Here is a 27,126-nt window from a genome sequence, read left to right on the forward strand (position 1 = left end):
GGTAGCCTGTCTTGTCATTGCAGGGTATCTGCCTGTTCTCAGCAGGCCTTTTGGACGCTAACTCCCGCCACACGCGTACCTGCTGCCACATGCCTTTGATACTTTTTATCGGTGCTTTCTGTCAGATAGGTCAGGTAGGTTGTGTTCCTCCAGCCTTGCGTTGTGCAGAAGTGCAGAAGCTCTGTCTTGGTATCAGTTTCAATTCCTTTTAGGCTCCCGCCTTTCCTTTGTCGTGCTTTCTGCTCGATCTTTATTTCGGGGAGCAGCAGGCATACTGGGGGTGAGGATAGGGTATAAACTTGTTTTGTTTTTTGTTTGCTTTGTCTTCCACTTGAGCTCACATCTTCATTTTTACTCCAATTGCTTAGAGCAGTGTCGGTCAATCTGACAGGTTTTTCCCCTGCAGGGAAAATGATGGTGAAATTGTTTATCAGATATTTTATTTGTTGTGTTTTGATAAAAGGAAAATATCCGGGAACTCCTGGGTTATCGGCAAGCTGTCGGCGTGTTGTCGTGTGTGGACCTTGCATTCATGCTTGCTGCTTTCTCAGGGTTCCGCCATACATCCACAAGATTATATAAATGAAATTGGGTCAGACCTCAGAGTTTCAGGTTCAACCGCAAAGCAAATAGCTGGAGACAGGGGATTTTTTTTTTTTCTTCTGTTCTATTGATTTTTCCAGACTCAGAGGTTGTGAAAGTAAGCCAGATATTCTGCCCTGACACATTGTCCCTCCCACACTGAACCTGCACTCAGGGGATGTGTGTGCGCCTGTTTAGATGTCTGTCTCTGCGTCCTGAACCTTATCCGTATCTTATGACATGAGCGTCACATGACATTAGCCGCGTATTCTCTGTTGTTTGTGTGTCGGGGCTGACAGTGTTGGGTGTGACAGACTCTTGCCTTCCTTACCTGGCAGTCATCGGCAGTTCACAGTCCTTTGGTGCTTTTGTATGGTGTCAGTGCTGGAACACAATACATAGCCTCCTGACTCTGAGCCCGTGACAGGGGTTAGGAACTACAGGATCAGACCAAGCCCCCTGGCCACCTACCATTTCATAATTACTTCTTGTCTCCTGGAAGGCCCATCATGAGTAAGATTAATAGCAATGCTGTTTTCTTTCCCCCATTCTTCCCCCTCCCCCTTTCTCCAGGTTGTTCTAACCAATCAGATCACCACAAACCTGAGTGACCTGAAACCTGCGACATCTTTTAAATGGAACAGTCTGGAAGGTATAAGGACCTTTTCTCAGTCCCTCAGGGCCCTTTTCTCACGTGCAGCTCAGTGCGACGTCTCACATTGCAGTGTGTGTTTCATTAAAGAAACACGTCACTAAAGGCCAGTTGTCCTGTCTTGCTGAGAAGAGACGTCTTTGAATGTCTGGGAGAAGATTTTCACATTGGGCTTTAGAGACAAAGCGCCTGTGTTTGGTTTGAACTTATTCAAAGTTCTGCTAATTTAGGGCCCCCCGACACACACAGTGACTTTTTTCTTTTTTTTTTTTTTTTGACGTGTTTATAACAGCAGTTGTGTTGTAATTTCTCAATATCACAGACTTGCACAATCCTGGAGCTTGTAGCTCTGTGTGTTTACAGTTATCTTACACTGATCTCTCTTCCCGTCTGTCTCCTTCCCTGCATTCTGCATGTGTCAGCGAGCGTTTCAGCGTCACCTTATCTGCGCAGCCTTCGAACATTCCCACTTCCCCGTGAAGCTTCTTCGACAAGCGGTCAACGCATCTTCTGACCTCTCGCCGTTGGTTCCCAGCCGCTGGGGAAGTCCAGAGGAGAGCTTCTGTTCCCAGTTCAGCTGGGCAGCCCATTTACTCGGCTCTCCTCTATTTTGACTGAGTGCATTGTCTGAGCAGGGCTCACCATGACCTAATCTGTGGAGTCTCAGCGGGCTTCTGCCGGCCTGCTGGCTCGAGGTGCCAGTCGCTTAAGCTGTTGCTTGAAGCCCAAAAGCGAAGCCGTCACAGCAGATCAAGTGGTGACATCCACTAACCTGCTGGCAGTAACTCCGCAGCCATCCTACAGCAACCCCCTAATTCCAGTTGCTGGGTTCCCGAGACTCTGCAGGTGTTTAGATGTTTACTAGCTGGCGGGCAAGTTAATACGCAGGTGAGAAAACCCATGGGTAAGTTAAGGGGTATTTTTCTCTTTGCAGCCTCCCCCCCCCCCCCCCATAGTCTGCCAGGATCAACTCTAGACCTACATCATGGAAAACCAGCATCATTGCCACTCTGTTTCCAGAATGTTCTGGCGCACCTTTTGCCCCGCTGGCGCTCGCGATCGCTCACACATGGGGACTGGAAGCTTCTCTTCAAACTTTCCACGTCCTCTCCGAGGGCGCTAATGCGAATCTGGGAGGATAGCGGAGCTGTAAGAATGCGTGCTGAATGAAAAGCAGCTTCCTGGGGTTTGACCCAGCAGACACCTGGGTTCCGCTTCAGACCCGACAGGCTGACTGTCTCGGCACCGGCGTGCCTCTTAATGAGAAGCCGGGCGCAGTTTGCGGATGGGCGCCTGCATCATTATGCCCAGCGTATAATTGCTCTTTCCAGCCAAAACGCAAAGTCAAAGCCTCAACGCCACCATAATGTTGCAGTTCCCACTTTCTCCATGCTGTTCCCAGCAGCCTACCCACGCAATGTCCTCTGCAGATCCGCTAGGTAATCCATGTTTTCCAAAGAGGATCCTCGCCTCAAAGAGCTGGGACAAAAGGCGACACATTTTTTAATGTTCAGAACGACATGCGGTTTTCATGGCATTTATGCTTTTCGTGCCTCTAACCCTCTGGAATGTGGCGTTGGACCTCCTGCCACCGTCAGACCCCCATCCATCCTGAGTTCCTCTGAGTTCTTCTCACTGTGGTCAGGAGATCCAAACGTTACCTTTTGCATCTTTTGGTAGTAGTTTGACCTGTGGGGGAGGGGGACCTCGGATTTATACAGGTCTCTGTTTCACAGGGAGAGAACATGCCCTATAAACGGGGCATTTGGCCTTAAGGTGGGGGCCGGGCTGTTCGTCCCCCTCTCCCCCCCATGAGGATTCTCTAGCAGTCATATTTCCCTGTTTTTATACAGAGTTTTGTCCCCCCCACCCCCCACTACCACAGCCTCCGGCAGACCGTTTGCTTCTGGGAAGGCCCTGGGAGGGTCACTCAGGGTGCGGACGGACTGTTTATGTTGGAGTGATGGAGCAGCATTAGAGTGAGGGCCGCACTGATAGCATCCTGTCCTGTGGGGGCCCTTCGGAAGCCTGCACCCTGCGCGCCGATTGTTTAGTCTACCCTTGGTCCCCCTCACTCTCTCCCCATCAGCTGGGCAGCAGTAAAGGGATGTGGGACGGTGAGTTGCCCTGTCCACCCCAGCCTGACCCGCCCCCACCCGCAGGAAGCCCTCCGGAGCTGGATTAGAGCTTTATATGTATGCGACGTGGTGAGCTTTTCTTTGTAAGCCCCTACTTCCTTGAAAGGCCCGTCCTCTGTCCATCCCCCACTGGAAAGTTCCCTCCTTCTTGTATTCTTGGCCTTTGTGTCTTCCTACAGCCAGAGGAATCAAGTCTGTTTACTCATGGGGGGGGGGGGGCGTAGCGTGCACTGAGGAGCTTCTGAACAGTTTGGTCCTTGTGCTTGAAGGTCGAGTGAGTATTCTGTGGATCTCTAGGTTGCTCCTTGAACTGCCTGCAGAAGACTGAAAGCTGCTTATGGCCATCTGTGAGGCAGCTTGGGGCCCTTAATTTTAATTTTGGAAATTGAGCCATGTTTTAAACTGATGGCTTGGCTAAAACGTAAACAGCCGTTCGTTTCAGGAAGAAGGATGCAAAAACATGTTATGTAACTGCATACTTTAGCATATTAATCAAGCTGAATGCCAGGAGTCTGTGCGGTCTTTACTGCCCTCCCGTTATTGATTACCTGGATGAACCTGGTCACAGCCCCTTTTCACAGGCACGGTAACATGCAGGGAGAAACGTTAGACACCAGGCCATTAGCACTAACGCCTCTCACCGCTTGTAAAATAAAACGCAAGGCAATTAGCTTTAATAACACCCACTGCTGTATCTAGAGCAGGATGCTGACTAAATGGGGATGTCCTCAGTAATTTAATATTTCACTTGCTACTTGTTGAAGAGAACATTTGTTATCCTCTCAGAATATTAAGTAAATGGGGTTTAGAATAGCATGATATAATAGTGTACAAGCTTTCTGATGTTCTACCTTGGTTTCTCTCACATGTCATATTCGGGTGTTCTTAAAGTGGCCATGTGATCTTGTCTGTGTGTGGTGGGAGGTGAGTGCTGATATCATGCCCCAGACAGCTGGGCCCGGGTTCGAGTTTCCCCCCTTGTTAGTCTGAAATTTCAGCACTGAAGTTGATAAACGACTTTGCTCTTTGTCTTTGCACATGTATGGCTTCTCCTCCTTCCGGCCTTTTCATGTTATCTCGGCTGAGGAAGAATGTTAATTACATGTTTTTCCATTGAGTCCTGGCATGTCGCGAGCAGCGCTGGGCATGAGGGGACTGAGCACAGAGGCAGTGAATTGTTATCTTTGCTGGAAGTGCCGATGTCAGCCTGGTGGTCAAACCCAGTGTAACGTCAGTCCCCGGCCACGCAGATTACAGGCTCTGCAACCTGAGCCATTGAGTTAACATGCAATCTGTACTTGGGAAAGGTTTCACATCAGTAGCAGAGATGTGATGGATCAAAGCAGCACTGGCCATTGATGGGTTCTTGCAAAATTCATCGGTTTTATGCAGACTTCTCACTTTGAGTTGACTGATGTAAATCAATGACATGTTGAAAGATGCACGTAGTATCTGTAGGCCCTCCACCCTAGGAGCTATTTATCTGTGAGGCACTGAAGTCAAATCCGGCTCCCTCTTCATAGACCCTTGCCCTAATGCACCTCTGTTACTGTGTTGTAGGATCTTCCCTGGCTGCAGAGGATTCTGGGTATGTGACAGCTGCGCTGGGAAATACCTGGAGCCACAGTGTCAACACACGCCTCATTGTCCAGTATGTAGACGCACACTGCAGACAGGTAAGCCATCACACGCCCAGTTCAGCGTTCTGAGATGCCAGGCAGTTTGGGTGGGATCCCTAAAGTATGGCTGCCGTACCCGTGAGGTTAAACACTCTTCTCGCTGAGCACAGTCCCCAGTGTGCCTCCGTCCACTTGTTCGAGATCTACACGGCGTACAGACTGAAAGCTCGTGGCTCCTCAGTTGACTCTGTTGTTTTTATTTGTTCTTCCTTTCCATCTTTATTCTCCCTCCCCCGTTCGCTCTGCGTCCCATGCGGAGGCAGTGAGGCTGCCGTCCTTCCCAGACTCCCTGCGTCTGCCTTTGAGCCTTTCAGCAGCTGAACAAACAGGCCTGCTGCCCCCCCCCTCCCCTGCCTGAACACAGTGAGCTGACTGCATGCTAGGTGCTTTTTAGAGGTGGGCTGGGGGGGGGGGGTTAGTCTGTGGGATTTGAGGAAAGCGGGTACTGCAGGGGGTTAAAAGTTGGGGTGGAGTGAGATGGACCAGGCCAGCTGACCTGCTCTTCTTGTTCATTCTCCTGCTGTGTGTGTGTGAGTATATGTGTGTTTCTGGGTTATGTATATTTTACATTGTGGGGACCAAATGACCATTTTTTCAGTCCAATTAAGCTCAATTCTATAAAACACGCTTACTGCAATCAAAAAACTAAATGTCAAGTTTTCTACTTGTTTACTTTTGGTTAAGGTTAGAGCTGGGTAGGGGTTAGGGTTGTCATTGTTGGGATGAGGGTTTGTCCCCTAGAAATTCCCCATAAAGATATTAATTTGTGTGTGTGTGTGTGCACATGTGTGTGTGTGCACGTGTGTGTGTGTGTGTGAGAGAGAAAGTAGGAGCAGGATGAGGTAGAGAGCGGGTGATGCTGTAGGATCATAAGGGCAGGAAACAGTCGCCTGGCCGTAGAGCTGATACAGCAGGAGAACAAATGGGGAGGCCGACACCCAGCCGGGAAGCGGCAGCCGGGACGGTCACGGAGGGCAGGGAGCAGGGGGTTCCGCGCGGCACAGGGGGTGGGGGGCGGCCGCCTTCAAACGCCATTGTTCTTCTTGTTTTGCTTCTTGTCTCCGCTCGCTCCTCGACAGACTTGTATATGGGTGATGCTGACCTTCCGAGGCTTTGTATGAACAGTTAACTAGCTTTGGGGGGGGGGGTCGTGTCGGAGCTCCTTGGGCAGCACTTTTAGGGTTTTCATCACCTCGCTTCCGCAATGCCTTCCTCCTTCCCGCGGTCTGCAGAGCTTCCCCGCACGTCTGCCTGTTGCCGCTGTGAGAGCTCAGCAGAAACGGAGGGAAGGCAGCGGAAGACTGGAAGTGAGCATCTAACATCGTCAGCGGAATGCAGCAAATAATAGGATGGTGGTCTTGATGAATGCTTTGTATGTCTCATATTCATTGGGGTATATAGTGTATCAGCGGATAACGTTAGCAGTGTGTTTATGTATGCTTGAGAGATACCTGCCTTAAACACATGGCAGCGGGCCTCTCAGTGAGGTCCTCTTTCTCCTGTCCTTTCGGACTCTCCTGACAAATACACATTTGTATTATTTTTATTTTTTGGGGGTCGGCAAAACCCCCCGCAAGCTCTAATAAGAGAGCCAGGTTTGACCTAACACAAAACGAGACGCCCAGATTGCACCGGGAGTGAAGCCGTCACCGGCTGCAGAGCTGTAAGTGATCACAGCCGGAGCTGACTCTTCAGTAATCCTTCAGCAGTGTAATTCACCCCCACCTCACCTCCAGCTGCCAATACATTCCTTGTACATCTGGCTCAGTGTTTCTCTAAAACCAAGTCTGCTCCATAATTAGTCACAAGTGCTCCGTTCCCCGTTTTATGATTTAAAGGGAAAGAAAAATAGTGTGAGGGAAAGCTGGGCCCAGGAAACACATGGCGAGCATGCAGGCTTCGGGATCTTTGTTCATTCATGTCTTATTTGTGTATCATATCCATTTTGAAGGACGCTCGTTTTGGAATGCAAATGGTGAAAAGGCACGGTGTGTTGTTCCACCGTGGGCACTGATCAGCTGAGTGAGATCTGTGCTACCCTGACCCTCAGCCCCTCTTGTGCGTTCTCTCACTGACCTTTGACCCCTGCGGATATTCTTGCGGTACCCTACGAGGTTATCGTCCCTGGGCAGGGCTGTAGGAGCAGTGTGAAGCAGGGGTACTCTCACGATGCGCTAGGAACACGCTCCAGCGTATCATAGTCATGATGTAGACAGGAAGTGAGGTTGCACGCAAGGAGCACAGGAAGAGTCTTTATCAGGCTCTGCCAGGAAGACTATTGTTGAGCGTTTTGAGGGCCTGACTATGATTTGTGGCTGCAACTGGAGCTGTACAGGAACCCTACCCCCGTCCTGATTTCCCTTCCAGGCATACATTTAAAGTTTTAGTTTGCCTCAAGGGATGTTTAGATTGCATTCAGATGTCTGTACCAGTGTTTCTGAGTCTTCATAATGCAAGTACCAAGAAAATGCCTGTAGCTCAAAAACAGGAATTGCAGAAGTGTGTGTGTGTGACTATTTAAGTGAGCTTTAAGTACGTTCTTAGTTTCGCTCCAAATCGCATAAACTGTAACAACGTTCAGTTTGGTCTGCTTTAAACAGCCAGATGGTGAGTCAGTCACCGCAGAACTCAACCCCAGTGGTGTTGCTGCAACCCTTTCGGGGGGAAGCGAAAGGGCAACTTCATAAACACTGTCATATGATTAAAGAGCTCGCTCGTTAATTTCTGTGACGCGCGGCCCCGTTTCCCGTCAGGGCGGCCGACTTTAATGCTGAGTTTCATAGCAGCCCTCCGCTTATCTCTGCCTCCTGGCCGCCGGTCCTGATCTTCTCTGCACTCTCTCGCGCGTTTGACCGTGGGCCGGCAGAAGGGGACACACAAGCACATTGTGTCTGAGTGTCTACTACGCTTGTTTTGGTCCATACATTAATACTCTACTTTACTGTCCATGTTTCTGTCCCCAGGGGAAATTCCTGAATGCGAATAAGAAGCCTTGTATTCCCCCTTCCCCCGTGTCTGTTTCAGATCATCGTAGCGAAGTCTCCCATTGCCGCTTTTGCCGTGTTTAAGTACTCCATACAGAGCGATGGCATTCGTCTGGAAGGTGAGTGCAGTGTCGCTTTTCCCCACTCTACCTCTGGACGGGTCGGCGCACTGCAACCCAAGCAAACACCCAGAGGTCTTCGCTGAAAGTATCCCTTGGTGCCTGATTCACTGAGAAGCCTGCTCACGCCAAGCCTGCTCAAACAGGGGCATCGTTCTCATTCACCAGACATCTCCAATCAAAATTCAGAGATTTTTCAAGTGTCTGCAAAATGTGGAAGCAGCGAGGCTGCGTGATGTTTTGTAGACAGTCAGTTTCCAGTGGGGTGAAGCTCAGATGTCCCTGACATTACAGCACAGATGACTTATCTAAGCACAGAATAATATCTCCGTCCCCTCAGAATAACACATGCTGCTGTGAAATTTCAAAAGTTTGGTTGCAGTGCTCTGCAGTGTTACTGAAGTATACCCGAGCTCCAGTGAGTTCATCCCTAGAAATCTGGTTTTTATTTTAAATATGTTGATTTTGTGTAAATTATTTGGAATTGCAATGCTTGAAGAAACCAAAGTAGAGGACAAGAATGAGAATATAAGCACATTGTGTCAATTCTATGAAAATGTTCTCTCTCTGTTCTGGGGAAAAAAGTAACATTTTTGGGGATTTTAATGCGTCTGATCCTGACATTATGTCATTTATGCATAAGATGGGAAGTTTTAGTTCTGTACCGATTCTCAAGTTTCTGGGAGTTACATTTTCAATGTTAAAAAGTGTCTGTGAAAATCAGTGGTAGAATGTTACAGCAACTGTCACACATTGTGTCCTTGAGTATAGTGTGTCAGCCAGACCATCCCCATGGTGTCCGATCTGAGCCATAACCAAACCAAAATTATTATAACTCTGCTGCTCAGCACTCATTATAAGTTTTACTTTCCAACTTTGCTACCTACTTAGAGTCATATAAGTAAAAAATTGATTGATTATTAAAAAAGGTGCGATATTGAATTCACCGTCATATCATAAAGATAGCATGAATACTTTGTCTGTTCTCTCTTTCCTTGCGTTTTAGTTTTCATTACTGTCCAGCTGCACAGACCCTAAAATTAAATTTTACGATACGTAATGTAATGTGTGCGGTTCCAGGACTTGATTCTAAGAATTAATTATGGTCGGTTATGAGATTTACTCTACATTCTGCCCTCACCCCTCCCCCTGTCTCTGGGAGCCTTATTTGGAGCCCCCCAGTGCGAATGGCGTGGGAGTGAAGGACACGGAGGAAAGCCCCAAGGTGCCCCGCCATTGTGGGAAAGGCCGCGGAGCCCGTGATGGGGGGGGGGGGCTGCTGGGGCCACAGAGAAAGGGCCATCTGCTGGCTTTAGCCCCCCACCCCCTAGCTCAGCCTAGCCCACCCCTGCGTTAAAGGGCAGGAGAGAGTGAGGAAGGGGACAAGGGACCGCGGGCCCTCCTGCACTGTGGGAATGCGTGTGTGTGCGTGCGTGTGCATGTGTGGGCGAGCTGCAGGCTTAGCGGCGAGGCTCGTGTGGGAGCCGCTGGCCCCGGCCAGGCTGCTGTGAATGGCTCTCCTCTTTCTCCCCTCTATCTGTGATCAGCTGTGTTAATCTGGGCTTCTCCCCACAAGTGGGCCTTTGATGTGAAAGGAGAGAGCTTCCTGCTCGCTCCAAACAGGGCCCTCCTATCGATCTGCGCTTCCTTCGCTGAATGCATTAGGCTTTTGATAGCCTTGGAGGCCTGCATGGCGTACAATTGGCCTCAGAGTTCTTTCATTGATGCCCCCCCCCACCCAGCACACACACACACTCTCACACACTTTTCTAACCATCCACTACCATCATCTCGCATCCTAACCCAGGTCTCCACCACAAGAAGCTCCTCTGATTGTTGTCCCTCCTTTTTTAAGGACTGTATCAAACTTGGGGTTGCGGGGAACAGAGGTTGGATGTGTGAGGACCTGTCATACGGCCTCATCTGTTCTCCATTCACATTTCTATGTAGCCTTGGTTTTGGCTGCTTTCGGGAGAGCAGGAATGCACATGGGGATGGATGGGAGTGTTCTGCGGTGCTTCTCGGGGACCCGCGTGTGTTATTTCTTCTTAATTACCACTCTGCTGGTTTGTTTTATTATTCCTTTGCCCCGTTCCCAAGCCCTCGCATGCGTTGCCATTTTTGTCGTGCTGCCAGTTCACCCCAGTCAACCCCGCTGGCTGTCTGAACCCCCGAGATGCGCCTCTGACCCACGTCTCCGGGGGCTGGGTCGCTTGTCTTCCTGCACCCCATGTCTCTGGTGGAAACACCATCCTGTTGCTACCCCAGAATCCACAGCGTAGGGGTCGGTCATGTGACCTGAAACTCATATTGCCATGTGTTCAGTGTTTTTCCTGGAACTTGGTGGATCGCACTCTGGGGTTCCTCTCTTCTGGGTTTAGCAAGGCTCTAGTGTAACACAATTTTTGGGACAAGTACTGTGACTTCTGACTTTAAATCCAGTAATAATTAGCAATACCTTCAGTGCCATTGGTACGTGTTGTGAAAAATTTAAAAATATATTTTTCATGACAGCATATATTTATCATTATATGCTATCATGCTCTGGTTCAGCTGAGTCCTTTGTAGACTTCTTCAGTTTTTGTCCTTCAGGGTTCGGTTTCTTTACTTGTGGAAGCCCTGCCCAAGTGTCCTTGAATGGGGTGTCTGAACTTTTTTTCCAACAGAATCCAGCTGAATAAATGGGAAAAATTTGAAGGTGCTTTGGGCAAAATTGTTTGCTTGAGAAACTGGTGGTAATCTGCCGTTCTGCTTTGCCGGTGTGCAGAGTGAGATCCTCAGAAGACGTTGCCGTTCCGGCCCCACCAGTCCGCGGTTACATGTTCTCACCCCTCTGGTACGTCCTTCACACACCTTTCCTCCATGTTCATGCTGGTTTCCAGCCGCAGTCTAAAAATGCCGCTCTGAATTTCCCTGAATGTGTGAAATTGCCTTGTGATGGACTCCAGTCCCCTATTGGCTACAGACTTTCTTCCTGCTGCTCTATAACTCCTGGGATAAACCTGAGCTGCCTGGGCCCTGATTGGATGAACAGCTGTGCAGAGGGTCAAGAAAAGCCTCTCCTTTCTGCTTGTTTTTCAAATAAAAGCACAAGGGCAGAATAGTGACTTTTCCTCATGTCTTATGGAACATTTGCCACCTTTCGTACACCTACTGTGACTGATCATCCAAGCCTGTACCTAGCTTCTGTGATCAAAGGGCCTTTTTCTGCTTTTTTAAATAGTACAACCCTCCATCAAATGGTCAAATAGAAGGGGAAACCATATTGTCTGGGCTGAGATTAAGCACGCAGCTGTGACATGACCATGGGGTCTCTAAGCTGAGTTAGGTGGTTTTCCAGTTGCTTTCTTCTGTTCCTTTCTGCCTGACTGGGTTAAATTTAAGTTTGGCAGTTCAGTGTTAATGTGTTTGTCCCTTGGAGTTTGATCTGTTTTGGGGTCACCCAACATGAGAGAGTAGTAAGAAGTTTTCTGGGTGTAGATGCCGCCCGTTGTGGTTTTATGCATTGAGCTCTGTTTCCCGTTCTCTGTAGGCAGACAGTGGGAAAAGTTCCCAGGATGGCTGAAGTACTGGCTGCCAGTCTCGTTCTGTGAGTGGTCCTCTGTTGGCCAGAGACCAAGACAGTACGTTTTGGCAGGGGGGGGGGGTGTGGCTGGCGGGCTGAGCTGGACAAATGAAAGTGAGGAGGGTTAGCAGATGTCCACCACGAGGCGACCGCAGTCCTGCCAAAAAATTACCCCGTCCCCCGTAATCACCCCTTCAATCCGGCTCTCTGCTGCTGTTCTGTCAGTGGTGTAGATTGCATTTAAGATTTTTTAAATGATGATGATTCCTGTTAGCAGAGGAAAAGAGAGTGGCAGTATTTATTTGGGGGGGGTGTCCTTGGCACCTATCTAGCCTGTTATGGCCACTGTATGGGGAAATGCTGAAAGCCAGCATCAATCTTTTCTAAAAAAAAATCCCCCCCCCCCTCTTATTTCACTCTGATAGTCATTTCTGTGTTGTGTAACCTCCCAGGCTTTGTGGGGAGGCGTTTCATAACCGCAGTGTGTGACATTGGTGTAAAAAGGCCAGAAAGCAAGCGGAGATGCAGCCAATCAGCGTGCCGTGGGAAACCACTGAGCCACACGGCAGTTGAAGAGCCGGCAGCGCGGCGGCCTTAGCGCCGTGTCACGCCTAACTGTTCACCACCACGTCCCGGAGGTGAAAGTGTGTGACAGAATTTCGACAATGAGCTGTCTGTGATCTGTCCATCCACATTATCCAGGGCTGGGTTACCGGGCCGGGGCTGGGGTACTGGGCCGGGGCTGGGGTACACCCAGTATGTCTGAGCTGGGGGGAGTTCCTGAGAGAGGTGTGATGCTGCCCTGTGGATCAGCATGTCTCCTTAGCAGAGGGAGAGCATGTGCGTCTCCCAGGGGAGGGGAAGCCGGCGGGGCCACTTGTTGAGGGGGTCACCGGCGTCGGGCCCAGCTGTGGGGATGCAGGAGCCCCAAGACTCGTGGCTTTTACCCAGCTGAAGGGGGAGGTTTTTATTGGAGATGTTATAGGATTTTGCCCAGAACGACATTGCCAGATGGAAGCCATCTTGAAATGAAATGAACGCAGATATGCTTTTCGCAGCGTGTTTGTGCCAAATGTACGCAGGCGTTTTCCTTTCGGGTTTTTTTTTTTTCCCCCCTGGAAGACAGAGGTAATCAGCCAAATGCCGTCCCTGGTTTGTTGTGGTGGCCGCATTGACTTTAGCCTTACGGCTCTAGTGGAGCAGGGTGACCCTTTGCTTTAGAGGTGCTGACCTGTGAGTCACTGGGGTCATCTGTGTGGTGGGGGAGGGGTGTATATGAATGGCACCGTTCCTGCCTTTGGTGTGATGTGTCTTTTACCCCATTATCACTACGCCATTACCGGCAATATAACAGATTCATTGTTCGCAGGGCTGTTGGCGGGTCCTGAGAAGTTTGCACTAGAATGCACGTGTGGCCACGCCAAGATGTGCGATTCGGGACTGGCACGTTGCACGATTGTCAGCACTCAGTGCCAGACTAATGGGACACTAATCACCACGGGCTCTGTTTCTCTTAGAAGCCGCGCGGCCCGTACCAGGGGACTGCCGTACTTGGGCTGGGCCCGGCCGCGCGCCATTTTCCCCCTCTGTGGCTCAGGGTTCGGGGTTCAGCCTGGGGTCACGTGGTCTCATCCATCTTCCCCAGCTGAAAAGGCCATAGTGTTAAATGGATTAAGGGTTAAAGAGTAAAATGCATTGTTTACATCTGAGGAGTCCAGCCCAGATGACGGTGGTGGTGTCATATATCTCTCTGGCCCCCTTTCAGAAAAACAAAGCTCAGTATAATCAAATCGACTTTATAATAATAAATAGCCGCTGTGTATAAAGTCATTTTTCCTTCCTATTTATTAGTGTCAATCACTATGAAAACTGCCCATCCACAGGGAGCCGGGCTCCCCAGCACAGGCAGAGCCTGAGCGAGGGCCGCTTTGGGTGGCATTGCGGTCGTAAGCACCGGCCCGTGGGGAAATGCTTGTGCGCCTCGCTCCCTATCAAGCATGAAGGCACGAAAACAGTCCCCTCGTGCTATAAATAACCTAATATAAACACTGCTGCTAAGTGAACCAAAATGAGCAGATAACCAAAACAGGCCAGAATTTATTGAAAGCAGTTGTACAAATGTAACGGTCCTGCGCAACATGGAAATGGGCCCTGTCCTGCAGCCCCATGCCCTCCCCGTGCTGAAGATGATCGCTCTGCCTTGTGAGCAGCCTCATGGAGGGGGCTAGGCTCACGCCCCCGGCGCCGTGCCACCCGCTTAGGCGGCGGACCCAGACTGACGTGTCCTGCACGTGTTGGGACGCGTGCGCCGCCGTCCATCCCGCAAGCAGGAGCTGATTTATGGACGGTGGTGCGAAAAGTAAAACAAATCCTTAAAAACCTACTTACCAGTTACCCTTAAATGTTACAGCTGCTGTAAAGTGTGGGACGTAGTTTGGTAGCATGATGGTGCAGTAGCTTACTGGCACGAAAAAGGACTGAGTATGTGACTGTGGTGGCCTGGAGGAATACAGCACAGCCGTAAATCGGACAGTGTTACCCCGGGTACACTCCTGTGCCCCCCCACCCCAAGTCACTACCTCCAGCCACCAGCCTTCCTGCAGAACACATCTTACCCATTTTATTCTGTTAAAGTGGCTCACACCACCCTCCCCCCAGTCTCACACTTGCCTACCCAATTACTGCAGCTCCCCACATGGGGGCTGGACACTCCTTGACCCCCCCCCTCCCCCCTGCCTCGGCATTGGACAAAAAGCCAGGGAAAATACATTGTTTGTTAGTCCTAATTCCATACTTCGGTGTGGAGTGAATGTAATTTTGTTTCTCTTAGTATAGTGTGCCCCTGTTGGTGACTCGTTTGAATAGCCCTCGTTTAAATCCCCCGTTATGTTGTGGTGCTCCTGAGGGCGGGGCTGCCCCCAGCAGCATGAGCGGGCGGAAACCCAGCTCCGCGTGGGGCCGAGTCGCCCTCATTCTTCAGGACCTGTCCTGCTGGGTGCTGGACTGTCAGTTCAGGGAGGTGGAGATCACTTGCCGTCTGTCTGTCTGCCTGTGTGTTTCTCTCTCTGTCTGTTTGTTTGTCTCTGTCCCTCTGTGTCTTTCTCTGTCTGTTTCTGTCTGACAGTCTCAGGCACTTCAGTGGGGGGGGGATGTGTTTCACTACATGGCTGTTTTTTTACTTTTCATTCTGAGCTTGACTTATCCTTTGCTTTAATTTGTCCTGCCACCCAGGAACGGTGGTCTGATCTGCAGAACATTAAATGCCGTTGCCCAGAGCTAGAGGCCAAAGCCTTAAACTCCTGACACCAAGCTGAAAGTATGATGAAGTGGTTTCCTGTGTCACGGAGCAGGGTCCTGCCAGAAGGCCTGGCCCATGCATTATAATCTAGGATAACACAGTCTGGAGCACAAATATATGTCGCTTTAATTTCTCTGTTTATGTAACAGGTCTTAAGTGAAATCCTCGTCTAGTTTTGCTCGGTTCTAGGTGCCATGTCTTCTGATTAATCATCAGGGGGATTGTTTATGGTAAGGACTAATCTGTGAACAAATATTTTATGCTGGTATAAACACAGAAATACACATTGTATTTTTCGTTTTGGTCAGCTGGCTTTTCCCCTTCCATTTTCCCTTTCTCATTTGGGGAAAAAAAAACTGAGGTTCACCATGATTCTGTTTTTCATTAATGTTGCCTAGTAACCCTGCAACCCACGCAAAAGCCTTGCAAGCTGGAATCCATGGTATTTTAATCTTTAATTCAATATGTGGCTGTATGTATTCTCCGGAGCCATTGTGATTCTGGGATGTGTGATGCGAGCATCTGCCCAGTGTGCCACTTGGTCTGTATGGTAAGGATCGTTGACTTTTTTTAATCAGGTGTCATACAGCCCATCACCATGGCAACATCCTTTTTTCAGTACTTATCCTCTTTTGGTCGCCTCCTGCTCTGTAGAATGCATCAAGCATGGGTACGGCGATGCTATCTCTGAAGCTTTGGCTATTTCGTCTGAGAATGCTCACAGGTACTGCCAGTTAACAGTGCGATTTGAGCTGGTATGACATTTGAAACACAGGGGTGGTCTGTCTCAGAATATAAGTCTCACTATGCCTAGTCTGACCCGGGTCACGATTGGCGATGATGAAGGGCCATTCTTCTGCGGAGCTGGAGGCCATGCAGAGCTCTACTGGGACCAGTCTGTACCAGCTTGAAAAGGGAGAAGGCGCTGGGGGCTGGCCGGATGTCTCTTGCATGATTTGTGGATTAGGCCAAGGTCACGGTGGACGGATGACCTCGCCGTCCTCCGCTGTCCCGGCTTTCAGTGGCACGGGGCTTTAGTGCCTTGGTAGTCTGCTAACCCCAGGTCTGATTTTGGCCCTGGGAGAGAAGAGCCTCTCCCTGTGTGTCCACAGGAACCACCGCACATAGCAGAACTGATATACTGTACAGCTCTCACAAATATATATGGTGCCCTGCTGGTGTTTACTGCTCAGCTCCGCCCCCTAGGACAGTATAAATGTATTACGGGCAGCGGGCGTCATGCTCGGCCTCGCCGGGCATCTTCATTAACCTTTAGTTCAGGCGACTGCGGTGTCGCGTGTCACCGGTACCAGATGTTCACCTGGATTAGCAGCCTCTCTCCGTGTCCCTCCCTGTACCGAGCAGCCGGCTAATCAGGGCTGTCCTTCTCTCACCGCTGTTTGTTATGTTTAACTTTTTTTCGCTCTGTGGTTTCGTCTTCTCAGTCCCAGTAACTGACACTCATCCCTTCCCACTTACTCGACCGCAGTCTGGTTTTGTTTTTGCTGTAATTCCCTTGATGCACCGTAGCTTGGTGCAGGTCAGGGAGGGGGATTCTGGACGGGTCAGCGCTTTCAGAGCCATGGAGCGGGGCCTGTGCCAGGACTAGGCTGGGAGCTGCTAGCTCTGCTTGGATAATTAAGTAGCAGTTTAGCATTACACTTCACTCACTATCATATTTACTAGTCCAAGCGTAATTTCTGCTCACAATAACACAAAAGGGGGAGTGACATGTAGTGTGGTATTATATGTCCGGCAGTGTGTGATACGTACGCTGGTCTGTATTATGGTAGGGTTCGCTTTTGTCAAACTAGACGTTGAAAAAGGACAAAACAACGTACATGGTTTGAGGCTGGATTTCTGGAAACTCAGATAAAGCTAAATCGATGTACAAAGAGACTGGTGCAGTTGTTGTACTTCTGTATTCAGACTGGTTAGAGTTAGTACAGTCATTGTAGTCCTGTATTCAGTAGATTAGCTGGGTGTGTGTGGGGCTCGGCTGGGGGCCGAAGGCTGCTGTAGTGTTTTCCCTGCTTATTGTAATTGTCCGCGGGGGGCATGGGGTGTTATCAGTATTGCTACTGTTTGAGGCTGCGATGTTCCCATGCCAGACAGGAGTGTTGCTGTCTATTGTGGGGGAGTAAAGTTTGGAGGGTTTCCTGGGAGACAGGTGAGCCTCTTCCAGACGCCTTGGGTAGTGAAGGTGCTGCTGTCTTTCTGGTCCATGTGAGGCCCTCTCTGCCAGTACCCAGAGTGCTTTGCTTGTGCTTCATCGCTACGACACCGGTTGGGAGGTGACGCCTGGGGAGGTGGCAGGCAGACAAAGACCGCTTGTGCAGTGGGGTTGGGGAGCCGCGGTTATGATGGTGTGAAATATGCAGCCTGCCGAAGGGGAAGTTTACAGCAGGGGAATCTCTGGGCTGAATGTCCGCTCTGCTTTCAACTCATGCCCATTCGAGTTCTCAACTGGCGAAACGCCCCACCCCCAGGAATATTCAGCCTGAACAGATGGCTGCAGGACCTAGGGCATAAGACGGGGCCCCATGTGCTGCCACCCCCCCCACCCCCCACGCGAGGGTCCCATAAACAAGCCTCGTTTGGGTCGTGCCTGCACATTCCTGTGTCCACCGTCCATTTTAATGGTGCTCTGAGTCTCTTCTGTCCTGCCGAGTCTGGACTTTACGGTTGCCCTGGTAAATCTAATGGGGAATAGATTGAGTTTCATTTAAGGGAGCAGATGCCTCGCGATTGTCACTAAGCTGTGACTTAGAGTGCAGATTGTTCTTCTGTAACATCTGCCTAGTGCAGCTTCATCTGACCGCTTTCATATAATACAGGAAAACGGCAACAGAGTCTCTGAAATTCACATCATACCAAGACAATAACAAACAGTACAGTTAATGTTACAGGGGAGCCTCAATCTGCGCTGCTGATTAACAGGCCGCTTGGGGGTCGCTGCTGCCATATGGGGTGACTCACTCAGGGAGGGGGTCCTGAAGCTGGGTGTCTGTGGAGGGGAGACCTGATGGTTTTGGTAACGACGGAGAGGCAAGGCCACTGGCTGAGGAGACTGGGCAGCGATCTGCTGAGGTTACTGTCGGTCTGTAGGGGGGGGGGGGGGGGAGCTGTTACACACAAGACCCCCGGACTGCGGGATTTATTCCCCTAAGTGAAACTATTTGCCGTTGTCTTGCAGCAGCGATGTACACCTGGGTTCGGCAGCAGAGCTCCTGACCTGCACGCTCATTCAGCGATACCCCCCCCACGCAATCCTTCCTGCCGGCCTGTGAGAAAGTGGCCAGAGAGAGCTTTGAAGGGGGGGGGGATTGAGAGCGTGCTGTGGGCCTGTTAATGCTGCGGATGAAAAGGCGGAGAGGTGAATTCTGCTCAGCCTGTCACACAACTGCCATTTCCTCCTGTGGGGGTTTTGTTCTGTTTTCTCCCGAAATGCCTCCCCCCTCACTTCCTTTGTTTTGCTTTTTCTTCTGAGTGCCCTTGGCTCCTGAATGGAGAGTCACCCAAAGAGGTAGAGAGAGAGTGCTGGGCTGGGCTGGGGGGTGGGGGGGTGAGCCGGCAGAGTCCCAGCCCCCTCTGTGGGGTTGCCTGGCAGAGGGGGATCGGCCGGGGTGGGGGGTACTCCGCTCCTCTACAGCCGAATCTCGTGAGAGGCACATGAATGTAAGCGCCTTCCAGAAAAGGGGAAGCCAGGTCTCCTCTCTGGGCTGCGTCGCCTGCCCCCACGAGGGTCCAGAAGTGATATTCAGGCCTGCACAGATGGAATGTCGGGGGATTCTGATGCACGTTCCACTGGCCCATAGCACTGGCATTCACAGACCAAATCAGGAGATGCCGGCTTCTGATTTGGCTGTTTAAATTACGTTCTGCTGTCCATCCCGTACAATGGCGTCAGTGTGTGGCCCGCAGGAAGCACTTCAGCCTACCTGCTGCTGGATCTGACGTCTGCTGCGCAAGGCTTAGCTTAAGGGCGAGTTTGTATGCCGTCCGCATGGTGTAGTAAGCATAATACTTCATTCCCTGGTGTGTGAAAAAGCAGATCTTCTGTTGCAGATAGTGGAAATAAATTTAAAGTGCAACATTTCTTTACAGTGCATGTTTTTAAGGGCTGGGGTTTGTGCTTCTAAGCTGCCAGTGCATCAGCATTTGGTCTATGGAGATTCCTTCGCTGGGCTGTGCCGGCCGGCCGGCCGGAGGGAGGGAGGGAGTGAGGGAGGGAGTCATGCGCATTAACGGCGGCCGATTGGCCCGCGAGGGGTCCGCTGTTACCGCGACAGCGAGGCGGCAGGGAAGAGTTAAAGCGCTTTGTTGAGGGGGTATAAATGAGAAGCGGCTTGTAATCACACTGCAGGAATGCAGTTGGTGTACACTCCCTAAGCCGGGTTGCACTACACTCTCTGCACGGGGCATAAAGAGCCCTTTGTTCGCGGGGCTCCTGTGAAGCACTGCCTCCCTCTCTCTCTCCATCTCTCCCCTTATTTCACTTTCCTTAATGTTCTTTCCATTCTCTAGTTTTCTACATGTTCTTTTTCCCATTCCTTTATTCCTCTATTATCCTTTTTCTCTCCCCTAATTTCTCTTCCTCTTCCCCTTCTTTCTCGGTCCTCTTTCTGCCTTTTCCCTTCACTGTCGTCGTCTTTCCCTTCTCTCTGTCCTCTTTCCTTTCTCTTTCTCATCCGCTCTTTCCTTTGTCTCTCATCCTCCCTTTCCCTTCTCCCTCTGTCCTCTTCCTCGCATTCTGTTCTCTCTTCCTCTTTTCCTTCTCTCTCTGTCCTCTTCCTCTCTCCCTTCACTTTCTTCCTTTCCATTCTCTCTCTTTCTTCCACTACTTCCCTTCCCTCTTTCACTATTTCCCTTCCCTCTCTTTCTTTCACTATTTTCCTTCTCTCTCTGTCTTCCTCTCTTTCCCTTCTCTCTCTCTGTCCTGTTCCTCTTTCCCTTCTGTCTTTCTTCCTCTTTCCCTTCTCTCTCTGTCTTCTTCCTCTCTTTCCCATCTGTCTCTGTCCATCCTCTCCATTCCTTTCCCTTCTCCTCATCCCATTTCTCATTTTCCTTCCTCTCCTCTTTATCCCACTCCCCGTTTTCCCATCTCTCACGCTTCAGCAGATCATGTTTCTCTTTTCTTTTCTCCATTCAATCCCTCTAGGGTGGGGGGGGGGGGGGGTTGGTGATCCGTCTAAGGCTGCTGCAGATATAGAAAGAACCTCAGCATGGGGGGGCAAGGCAAAGAAAAACAGACCTGCAGCTGAAGTTAACCCTTTTAGGCCCAACTCTCAGCTTTCAGATGACTTTTAAACTCACTGTACTGTGTTAAAGATGGGAGGGCAGATAAGACTTAGACATAATTTTTGGGAGCAATAAAATAAACAAGCTAAAGATGATAGGAGGAGTGCGGAGGAAGGATGGCGGCGTAAACAGAGGGGGTTTGGGCAGCCTGGGGCGCCTCCCTGGCTCTGCAGAACCCTGCATCCCCGGCGGAACAGCTGGTGCTGTTCAGGCAGCTGGGGGGAGGTGGTGCTCTGAGGGATTCACATCCCTTTCCATTGACGTTGCTCGCTTTCCCCTGGCCAGCGCTGATTACTCTGGGTTAACCAGACATTTAATAAGCTTGGGTGGGGGGCCTCTAGCCGCGACCCTGCACTTCCACACACAGCCGGGCTGCTCGCTGTGCAGCTATGGCTCCCCCCAGAATCTATAGCCAGTGGCCGTCTGACGTGGAGCTTTTAACTTTCGTTGCGGTTCTAAGGTAGAAAACATCTCTGCTAGAAACGTACCACAAACTGATCAGATATTTTTCTTTATTCTTCAGCTTTTTCCAAAGTTATGTAGCTATTTTATGTAAGCAGTCAGTGGGTGGGGCACTTTAGGTTGTAAAATGGTTTGAAATGGTCGTTTTTCTTCCTTTATAATTATTAATAATTCATCCCGTACTGACTTCAGCCCTGATCTCTGCAGCATGTCTAGGAGCATGTTGGAGGGGAGGGGGGGCATTTCTCCAATGTCTCTTCTGTGTGACACTGAGGCCTGTTCCAGGTGCTGCTCTGTTGAAGTTTGACACTGAGCCAGTCACCTGTGACACTTGGTGAACGTCAAGTCGTCCCTGACACCGGTGGCCGGCTGCACGGCTCGTCACATGCGTGCCTGCATGAAGCGAAGCTGACAGCCTCTTGCTTGCAGTAATCGAGCCCCATCAGGATGACCTGGATTGTATTGACTGGCTGTGAAGCGTGGGATTTCTCCACTGGTGTGTTTATCTAAATCGAGCTCTGTCTAGCTTTTAAATAGGGCATGTTCTGGCTTGTCTGTTTCATGACACTATCTGCTTTTGAGAGGGAACCTGCGTTATGTAACATGAGTGCGATTAGTCCATTTGGAAGGTGGACCGCAGTGTATGTCACAAGACATGGAGAAACAATGGAGCAAATGGAGTTTACAGAGCACATAAAAATGATCATATAACAACTGTGTCTCATGACCTTTTCCAACAGTGAGCGCCTCCTGTTGGCCTGTCTGCATAGGCATGCTTGGTGACTGTTTCAAATGAACATTTTAAAATATGCACATCTATGTGTTTCTGAATCAGCAATGCACCAGACCTCCAGCTAATGGCTTACAGACTGTGCAAACATCTTGCAGGTCTGGCTGCAGCATGTATCCAGTGCCTGGCGTCAGACACATGCGCCCTCAACACGCCGCCCCTCCCCGCGAGGAGTAGCATGCAGAACCCTGAGAAGTAATGAAAAGTACATGAAAGCAGCTCCTCATTTGTCCTACCGAGTCTCTCTCCCTGCCTCCAGCTGCCTCGCATTCCCAGTGTGACCTCAGCCTCTCTAGCAGCTGTGCACGCAAAGGCCCCGTCCGAAGATCCCCCCCCACCAAAGCCCCCACTTCTGAATCCACCCAGGACCACTGCGCCACTGTGGTCCAGCTTAGCAGCACGAAATAATCAGAGAGATCCTATTCAATACCATCCATGACTGACTTTTGTTACTGTCTTACCAGTTCATTAACTGGGATTAAAGTTTTACTAGCATTAAGTCAGGATTACACATGATGGTGTTTATACTGGGAACTTTATTTTTCCCCAGAGCAGTATTTTGCTGTCTAATAGGAAAATAAAGTTGATGCAGACCAATCATGCAAAGGAGTGATTTCTGCCTTTAGCTGCTTGCCATGTGTCTCGCTACTGGTAGCCCAGTTCCACTGTAGATATTGTGGGGCCAAACCCAGAGCGTGCCAATGTGGTCCAGGGCTGAGTATGGCTTCTGCGTGGCCCCGCGCTTCCATCGCCATCGTCCAGAGGCTTTCAGGAAGTGCGACGTCTATGAATCGTTTATAAATTAAGCTACGCTCTGCTACAACTGCTCACAGACTGTGACATCGCCCAGGGGCAAAGGCGCCCCGTCGTGCCTGCGTTTCTGTCCCTTCTGCGTCACTGCCACCCTGTCACCTGTTCCGTCAGCTACATCATGTAGGCTGTCCATGTGTATTTACTTAACTTCCTGCAGAAACTGAGAGTGGTCATGTGACTGATCTGCATGCAAAGATGTGGTTGAGTTGAGGCTTGCGTTCTGCTCCACTCTGCACATTAAAGGTGCTGTTGCTCCCCCCTCCATGACTTGTTTTGACCCCAGTCTTTCCTGTGGTTTGTCTACCTTGTAAACAAGGGTGGGGTCATTTGGCCCTTCATCAGGCCTTTTCATAGTATTCACGCAGGTGCCATTTTTGTATAGCTCTGCCTTCGCTGCAGCATGCCCTGCAAAACAGAAAATGTGAGCTGTTTGTGTTTGTCTGTGTAGACATGTGACAGTACATTGAGATGGTTTGTGTAACTGCAACCCTTCAGTGTGTTGTAGTTGGCATGAGTGGTTAGCATGATTGAAGGGCTGTCAGTGTAGACATGGGATTTTATTTTTTTTTTGGGGGGGGGGGGGGGGGGGGGAGTGGCATGATGTACCCAGCAGGATCTGAAATGTCCTTTGTCCTAAATGGACAGGTCAGTCTGCAGTGAGCATGCTGGGTAATGTCCTCAGAGACGTGCATCAAAGCTTGGAACTGCTGCAGAGGGGTCTCTGGGTCACACGTTTGCCGTCCTACGTCTGCTTCGCTTCGAAAAGCCCGACAGCTGGAGGTCTGGGAAGATTTACACAGGGGTAGGTTTGTGAGCAGATTCCTTCAGGGGACGCTCCTCCTGCAGGGAGCACCAGCGCGCTTCTCGGCTGCAAGAGCGGGCTGTCCCTCAGCGCGACGTTTCAAAACCACGGCTAGTGTAAACAAACAGAAACGGGCAAGCTCGTCCCCCGCAGCCCCAGGAAATGCCCGCGGCTCTGGCTGCAGTTGGCAGGTGTCTCGGGGCCGTATGTAGGGTGACCGCATGCTGCCGTCGCCGGGGGGTCGCCGTGACGGTTGCTGTGAAGCCAAGTGGTCTGATTAGCGTAGTTGTGGGTTTGGTTGGCCGCCGGTGCTGCGGTCGGCTGGCCGGTGAGGCCTGATGGGAGGGGGTTAGTGTGACGGTTATGTAATGGCGCTGTGGAGGCCGGTCTGGCTGAGAGATGATAGGAGCAGTACAGTCCTGCCAGGGGTCGCCTCTCCCTGGCCCCGCCCATATGCTATGGCCTACGGGACCTGCATCCCCGCCTCTGATTGGTAGGTAAGGGGAGGAGCTGTAGGGGCCCTGGCCCAATAGTGTCTCTTTATTAATGTCACAGTGGGCCGCATGGGGACCTGGCCGGGCCCCATCTTGAGGCCCACCTCAGATACTTTATACTGTGACAGGTTTTGTTAAGGTGTTCATTTCACAGCCCGTCAGAATGAGATGAATCAAAGTCGGAGCCTTTATTTAATCTGATCTCTGTGCATTAGCGCAGTCTGGCCCGTCTGTGTTCCTGCCTACACCGATATGCTGTGGCCTTTTGTCGTTACTGTTTCATCCTGATCCCCTCCCCCCCCCTTCTGGCACATAAAGAAGTACAGCACCCCATCACCAAGGAACTCCCTCTGTGAACCGTTTCTGTGGTTTTGTCACAGGCTGTTGGTTTGTGTTCACGTCCCCCCTCCCCCACATGTAGACTGATGTTACAGATAAGTCCCAGGGGGGGTTGGGGGTGGGGGCACTGGCACGGCGGCCCCTGAGTTCATTTCCACAACCTTGTGTGAGTCAGTGATGGGGGCAATCGCCATGGCCTTTGTTTTTTACTATTAACAGTGAAGCCCAGAGGGTCACAGAGGGAGCATCGAAAGCACGACTGCATCGGGCAACTTTTGGCCTCCCTAAGGATCATATGTGTGAAATTACACAGAAGCCTGTAAGCACGGGAGGTTTAGTTTGTGATGATGACGATGATGATGACGGTCATGGTGTATTATAAAAACCACATAATATCCCAGATGTCTCGATACACCTGTATCTCTTTTATTCTTCCTCCGATTCTTCTCTGTCCTTCTGCGGTCAAGGCGATAGACAGTGAGCTGTTCTGGCACATTCTGTCACCACTTATTAATGCTCTGGCCCCTTGTGTTCTGCCGTCAGTATGCAGGCTGCTACTTGCCCCGCCACATGCCGGGGAGGTGGCTGACGTTACAGCACGGTCCCCTTCAGTCTCACAGAATTTACACCACGGTCCCCTTCAGTCTCACAGAATTTACACCACGGTCCCCTTCAGTCTCTCAGAATTTATACCACGGTCCCCTTCAGTCTCACAGAATTTATACCACGGTCCCCTTCAGTCTCACAGAATTTACACCACGGTTCCCTTCAGTCTCACAGAATTTACACCACGGTTCCCTTCAGTCTCACAGAATTTACACCACGGTCCCCTTCAGTCTCACAGAATTTACACCACGGTCCCCTTCAGTCTCACAGAATTTACACCACGGTTCCCTTCAGTCTCACAGAATTTACACCACGGTCCCCTTCAGTCTCACAGAATTTACATGGACCTTCCCAGCAGGCTTTGCGGCATAATGTTACCTTGCTACACTCCCTGATAGGGTAGATGTGATGAACAACTAATTTTGGGAAGTATTTCATTAATTATGTCTGCTGGATTGCATTTGGAGATTTGGTTTGATTTCTGGGAAATTGTCTTGTAATTGTGGGAGTTTTGGAAAGTGCTTTTTGGAATTTAGAGTGAATCTTTACTTCTGGCCCACAGGACAGCACAGTTTTGTGTTTTCCGCTGTTCTGTTATCTGACAGGCTTCTCTATGCAGCAGTTTTCTTGCTTTTGTATGATTCCACCCAAATACATGCAGATTAGCTATGTAGCTGGGCAGTGGGCCATCGGCTTTGGAGAGTGCAGGCATAAGTAGTGAAAAACCAGCTAATATTGTTAACATTTGTGTGTTTTGTCTATTTTATAGACCTAAACTCAGAAACAGTCCTGATCACTTCAAACTTATTTGTACGTATGAATGTATAAAAATGTTATGGTCCTGTGCTGAGCTGGTGTGACATGAATTTTGACCTAGTGATCTAGTTGCTTTCCATTACCTCACAGTGTTATTTATGGATTTTGTTTGTTTGTTTATTAGGTGATGATGACCAAGCAGGCCCCTCCCACCAAGGCACAGATCCTGGGCTTCAGCCAATCAGGGTGCGATCTGGATTCGCCTGCAATCTGACGCGGGGCTCGTCTGCCATCCGCAACATGAGAGGCAGCTACTCCTGACTGATCGGTTAACTTGGGCTATTTCTCCACGATGACAGTAGACGATGACCTTGGCGTGTGTGTATGTGTAAGTGTGTATGTGTGTCTTATCTTCCTATGACTTTGGGCGAGAGGAACAGCCCACAGTGGCACTGAATGTTAGCGATTTCACAAACCGATGTCAAGGCCGCAGTCTCCCGGCTCAGCCTGCCTGATTTCCCCCTGCGGTTGCTCATGCGTAACTGAGCACCGTTTGTGGTCAGACGCGCCCGGCTGTCCTGCCCTCCTGTCCTGCAGCTGTGCACCCAGCACCCTTATCACACCTATTATGTACAAAACTGGGCAAGATGGTGGGACGTGAGCTCAGCAAACGGCACCCTTGGGCCGGGGTCTGCTTATCAGATACCGTCTCGGCTGCTGGGCTGCCTTTACTGCTACTGTTATCTGAGCTGTTTGCTCAGGCCCTCAGCTTCTCGAATGGTACCGCAGTACAGCTTGAGGCGAGGCGTTATCTGAGCCGTCACCGCCAGTAAACATAATGAGAAGTCCTGCTTGGCCCTCTGCCCTAACCCTTATTGGCTCTTATGCGGATGATCATTTTTATGACAGTGTTTGTGCTGAGTAGTCAGGGGCTGGCTATGAACCTATGCAGTGATGTGCTGAGATACTCTGTAGGATGGAAGCCTTGTCTTGTGCCAACACTGCATGAGGTTAAGAAATAAATACATATATAATTTCATATGTGGATTAATGGCCTAGAACTTTATTTAGGTTAAAATGTGTCTGTACTTGCACAGTATTTCCTGCCCAGACATAAACTGCAATCAGTAAAGACCCCCCCCCGTGCCACCCCCCCACAAAACGCACACTATTCTAAACAGGCCTGGGGTGTGAGCTCACAGCTCAGGTAACACCTGGCTGCACTGCGAATCCCCAGGTGATTGGCCCCTGGGGGGGGGGGCACAGCAGGCTCGGCAGGTTTCATGCAAGGCTCAATCTTGATGGAAGATTACCTGAAGGAACCTATGGCATTGTTCTGATGTGCAATCTCGGTTGGCTGTTTATTTATGGGATCCTCTCCCACAAAGGCTATTGGCTGCTCAGGCACTGAAGGCATCAATCTTGGCTCGCACTAATGGAACTTGACAGGCTGTTGCCATGGTGCTTAGGGCTGAAGGGGAAGATGAGGAAGTTTGGCTGATTATTTGAACAATGGCCTTATTTTGGGTGGTTCCTTCTTTTTAACTTGACACACACCACACACAGGCTGGTTTCACTGGCTTGTTCACATCACAGTGGTGATCCTCAGAGTGCCAGTCTTTGATAAGTTAACTGCAGATAACTGTTTTTCCAGTGCTGTTTCTGTGCGTTTAATGTATTTAGCTTCATCATCTACAGAACACATGAATAAAATCTATCTGTATTGATAGTGTTTTCATTTAACAA

The 27,126-nt window shown here is 50.2% G+C and overlaps 1 protein-coding gene across 2 annotated transcripts in view; it reads left to right on the top strand.

Moving 5' to 3' along the window:
• Positions 1-27,126, top strand: part of rad51b (RAD51 paralog B) — a 42,215-nt gene extending 15,089 nt beyond the window's left edge. For both annotated transcript variants that reach the window (XM_023841266.2, XM_023841265.2), the window contains exons 7-10: positions 1,156-1,234; positions 4,933-5,048; positions 8,076-8,154; positions 25,565-27,126. In XM_023841266.2, coding sequence (XP_023697034.1) covers positions 1,156-1,234; positions 4,933-5,048; positions 8,076-8,154; positions 25,565-25,701 — 411 coding nt within the window. In that variant the 3' untranslated portion in view covers positions 25,702-27,126. The remainder of the gene's footprint in view (positions 1-1,155; positions 1,235-4,932; positions 5,049-8,075; positions 8,155-25,564) is intronic.

This window comes from Paramormyrops kingsleyae, chromosome 19 (genome assembly GCF_048594095.1).
Source record: "Paramormyrops kingsleyae isolate MSU_618 chromosome 19, PKINGS_0.4, whole genome shotgun sequence".
Lineage (NCBI taxonomy): Eukaryota > Metazoa > Chordata > Actinopteri > Osteoglossiformes > Mormyridae > Paramormyrops > Paramormyrops kingsleyae.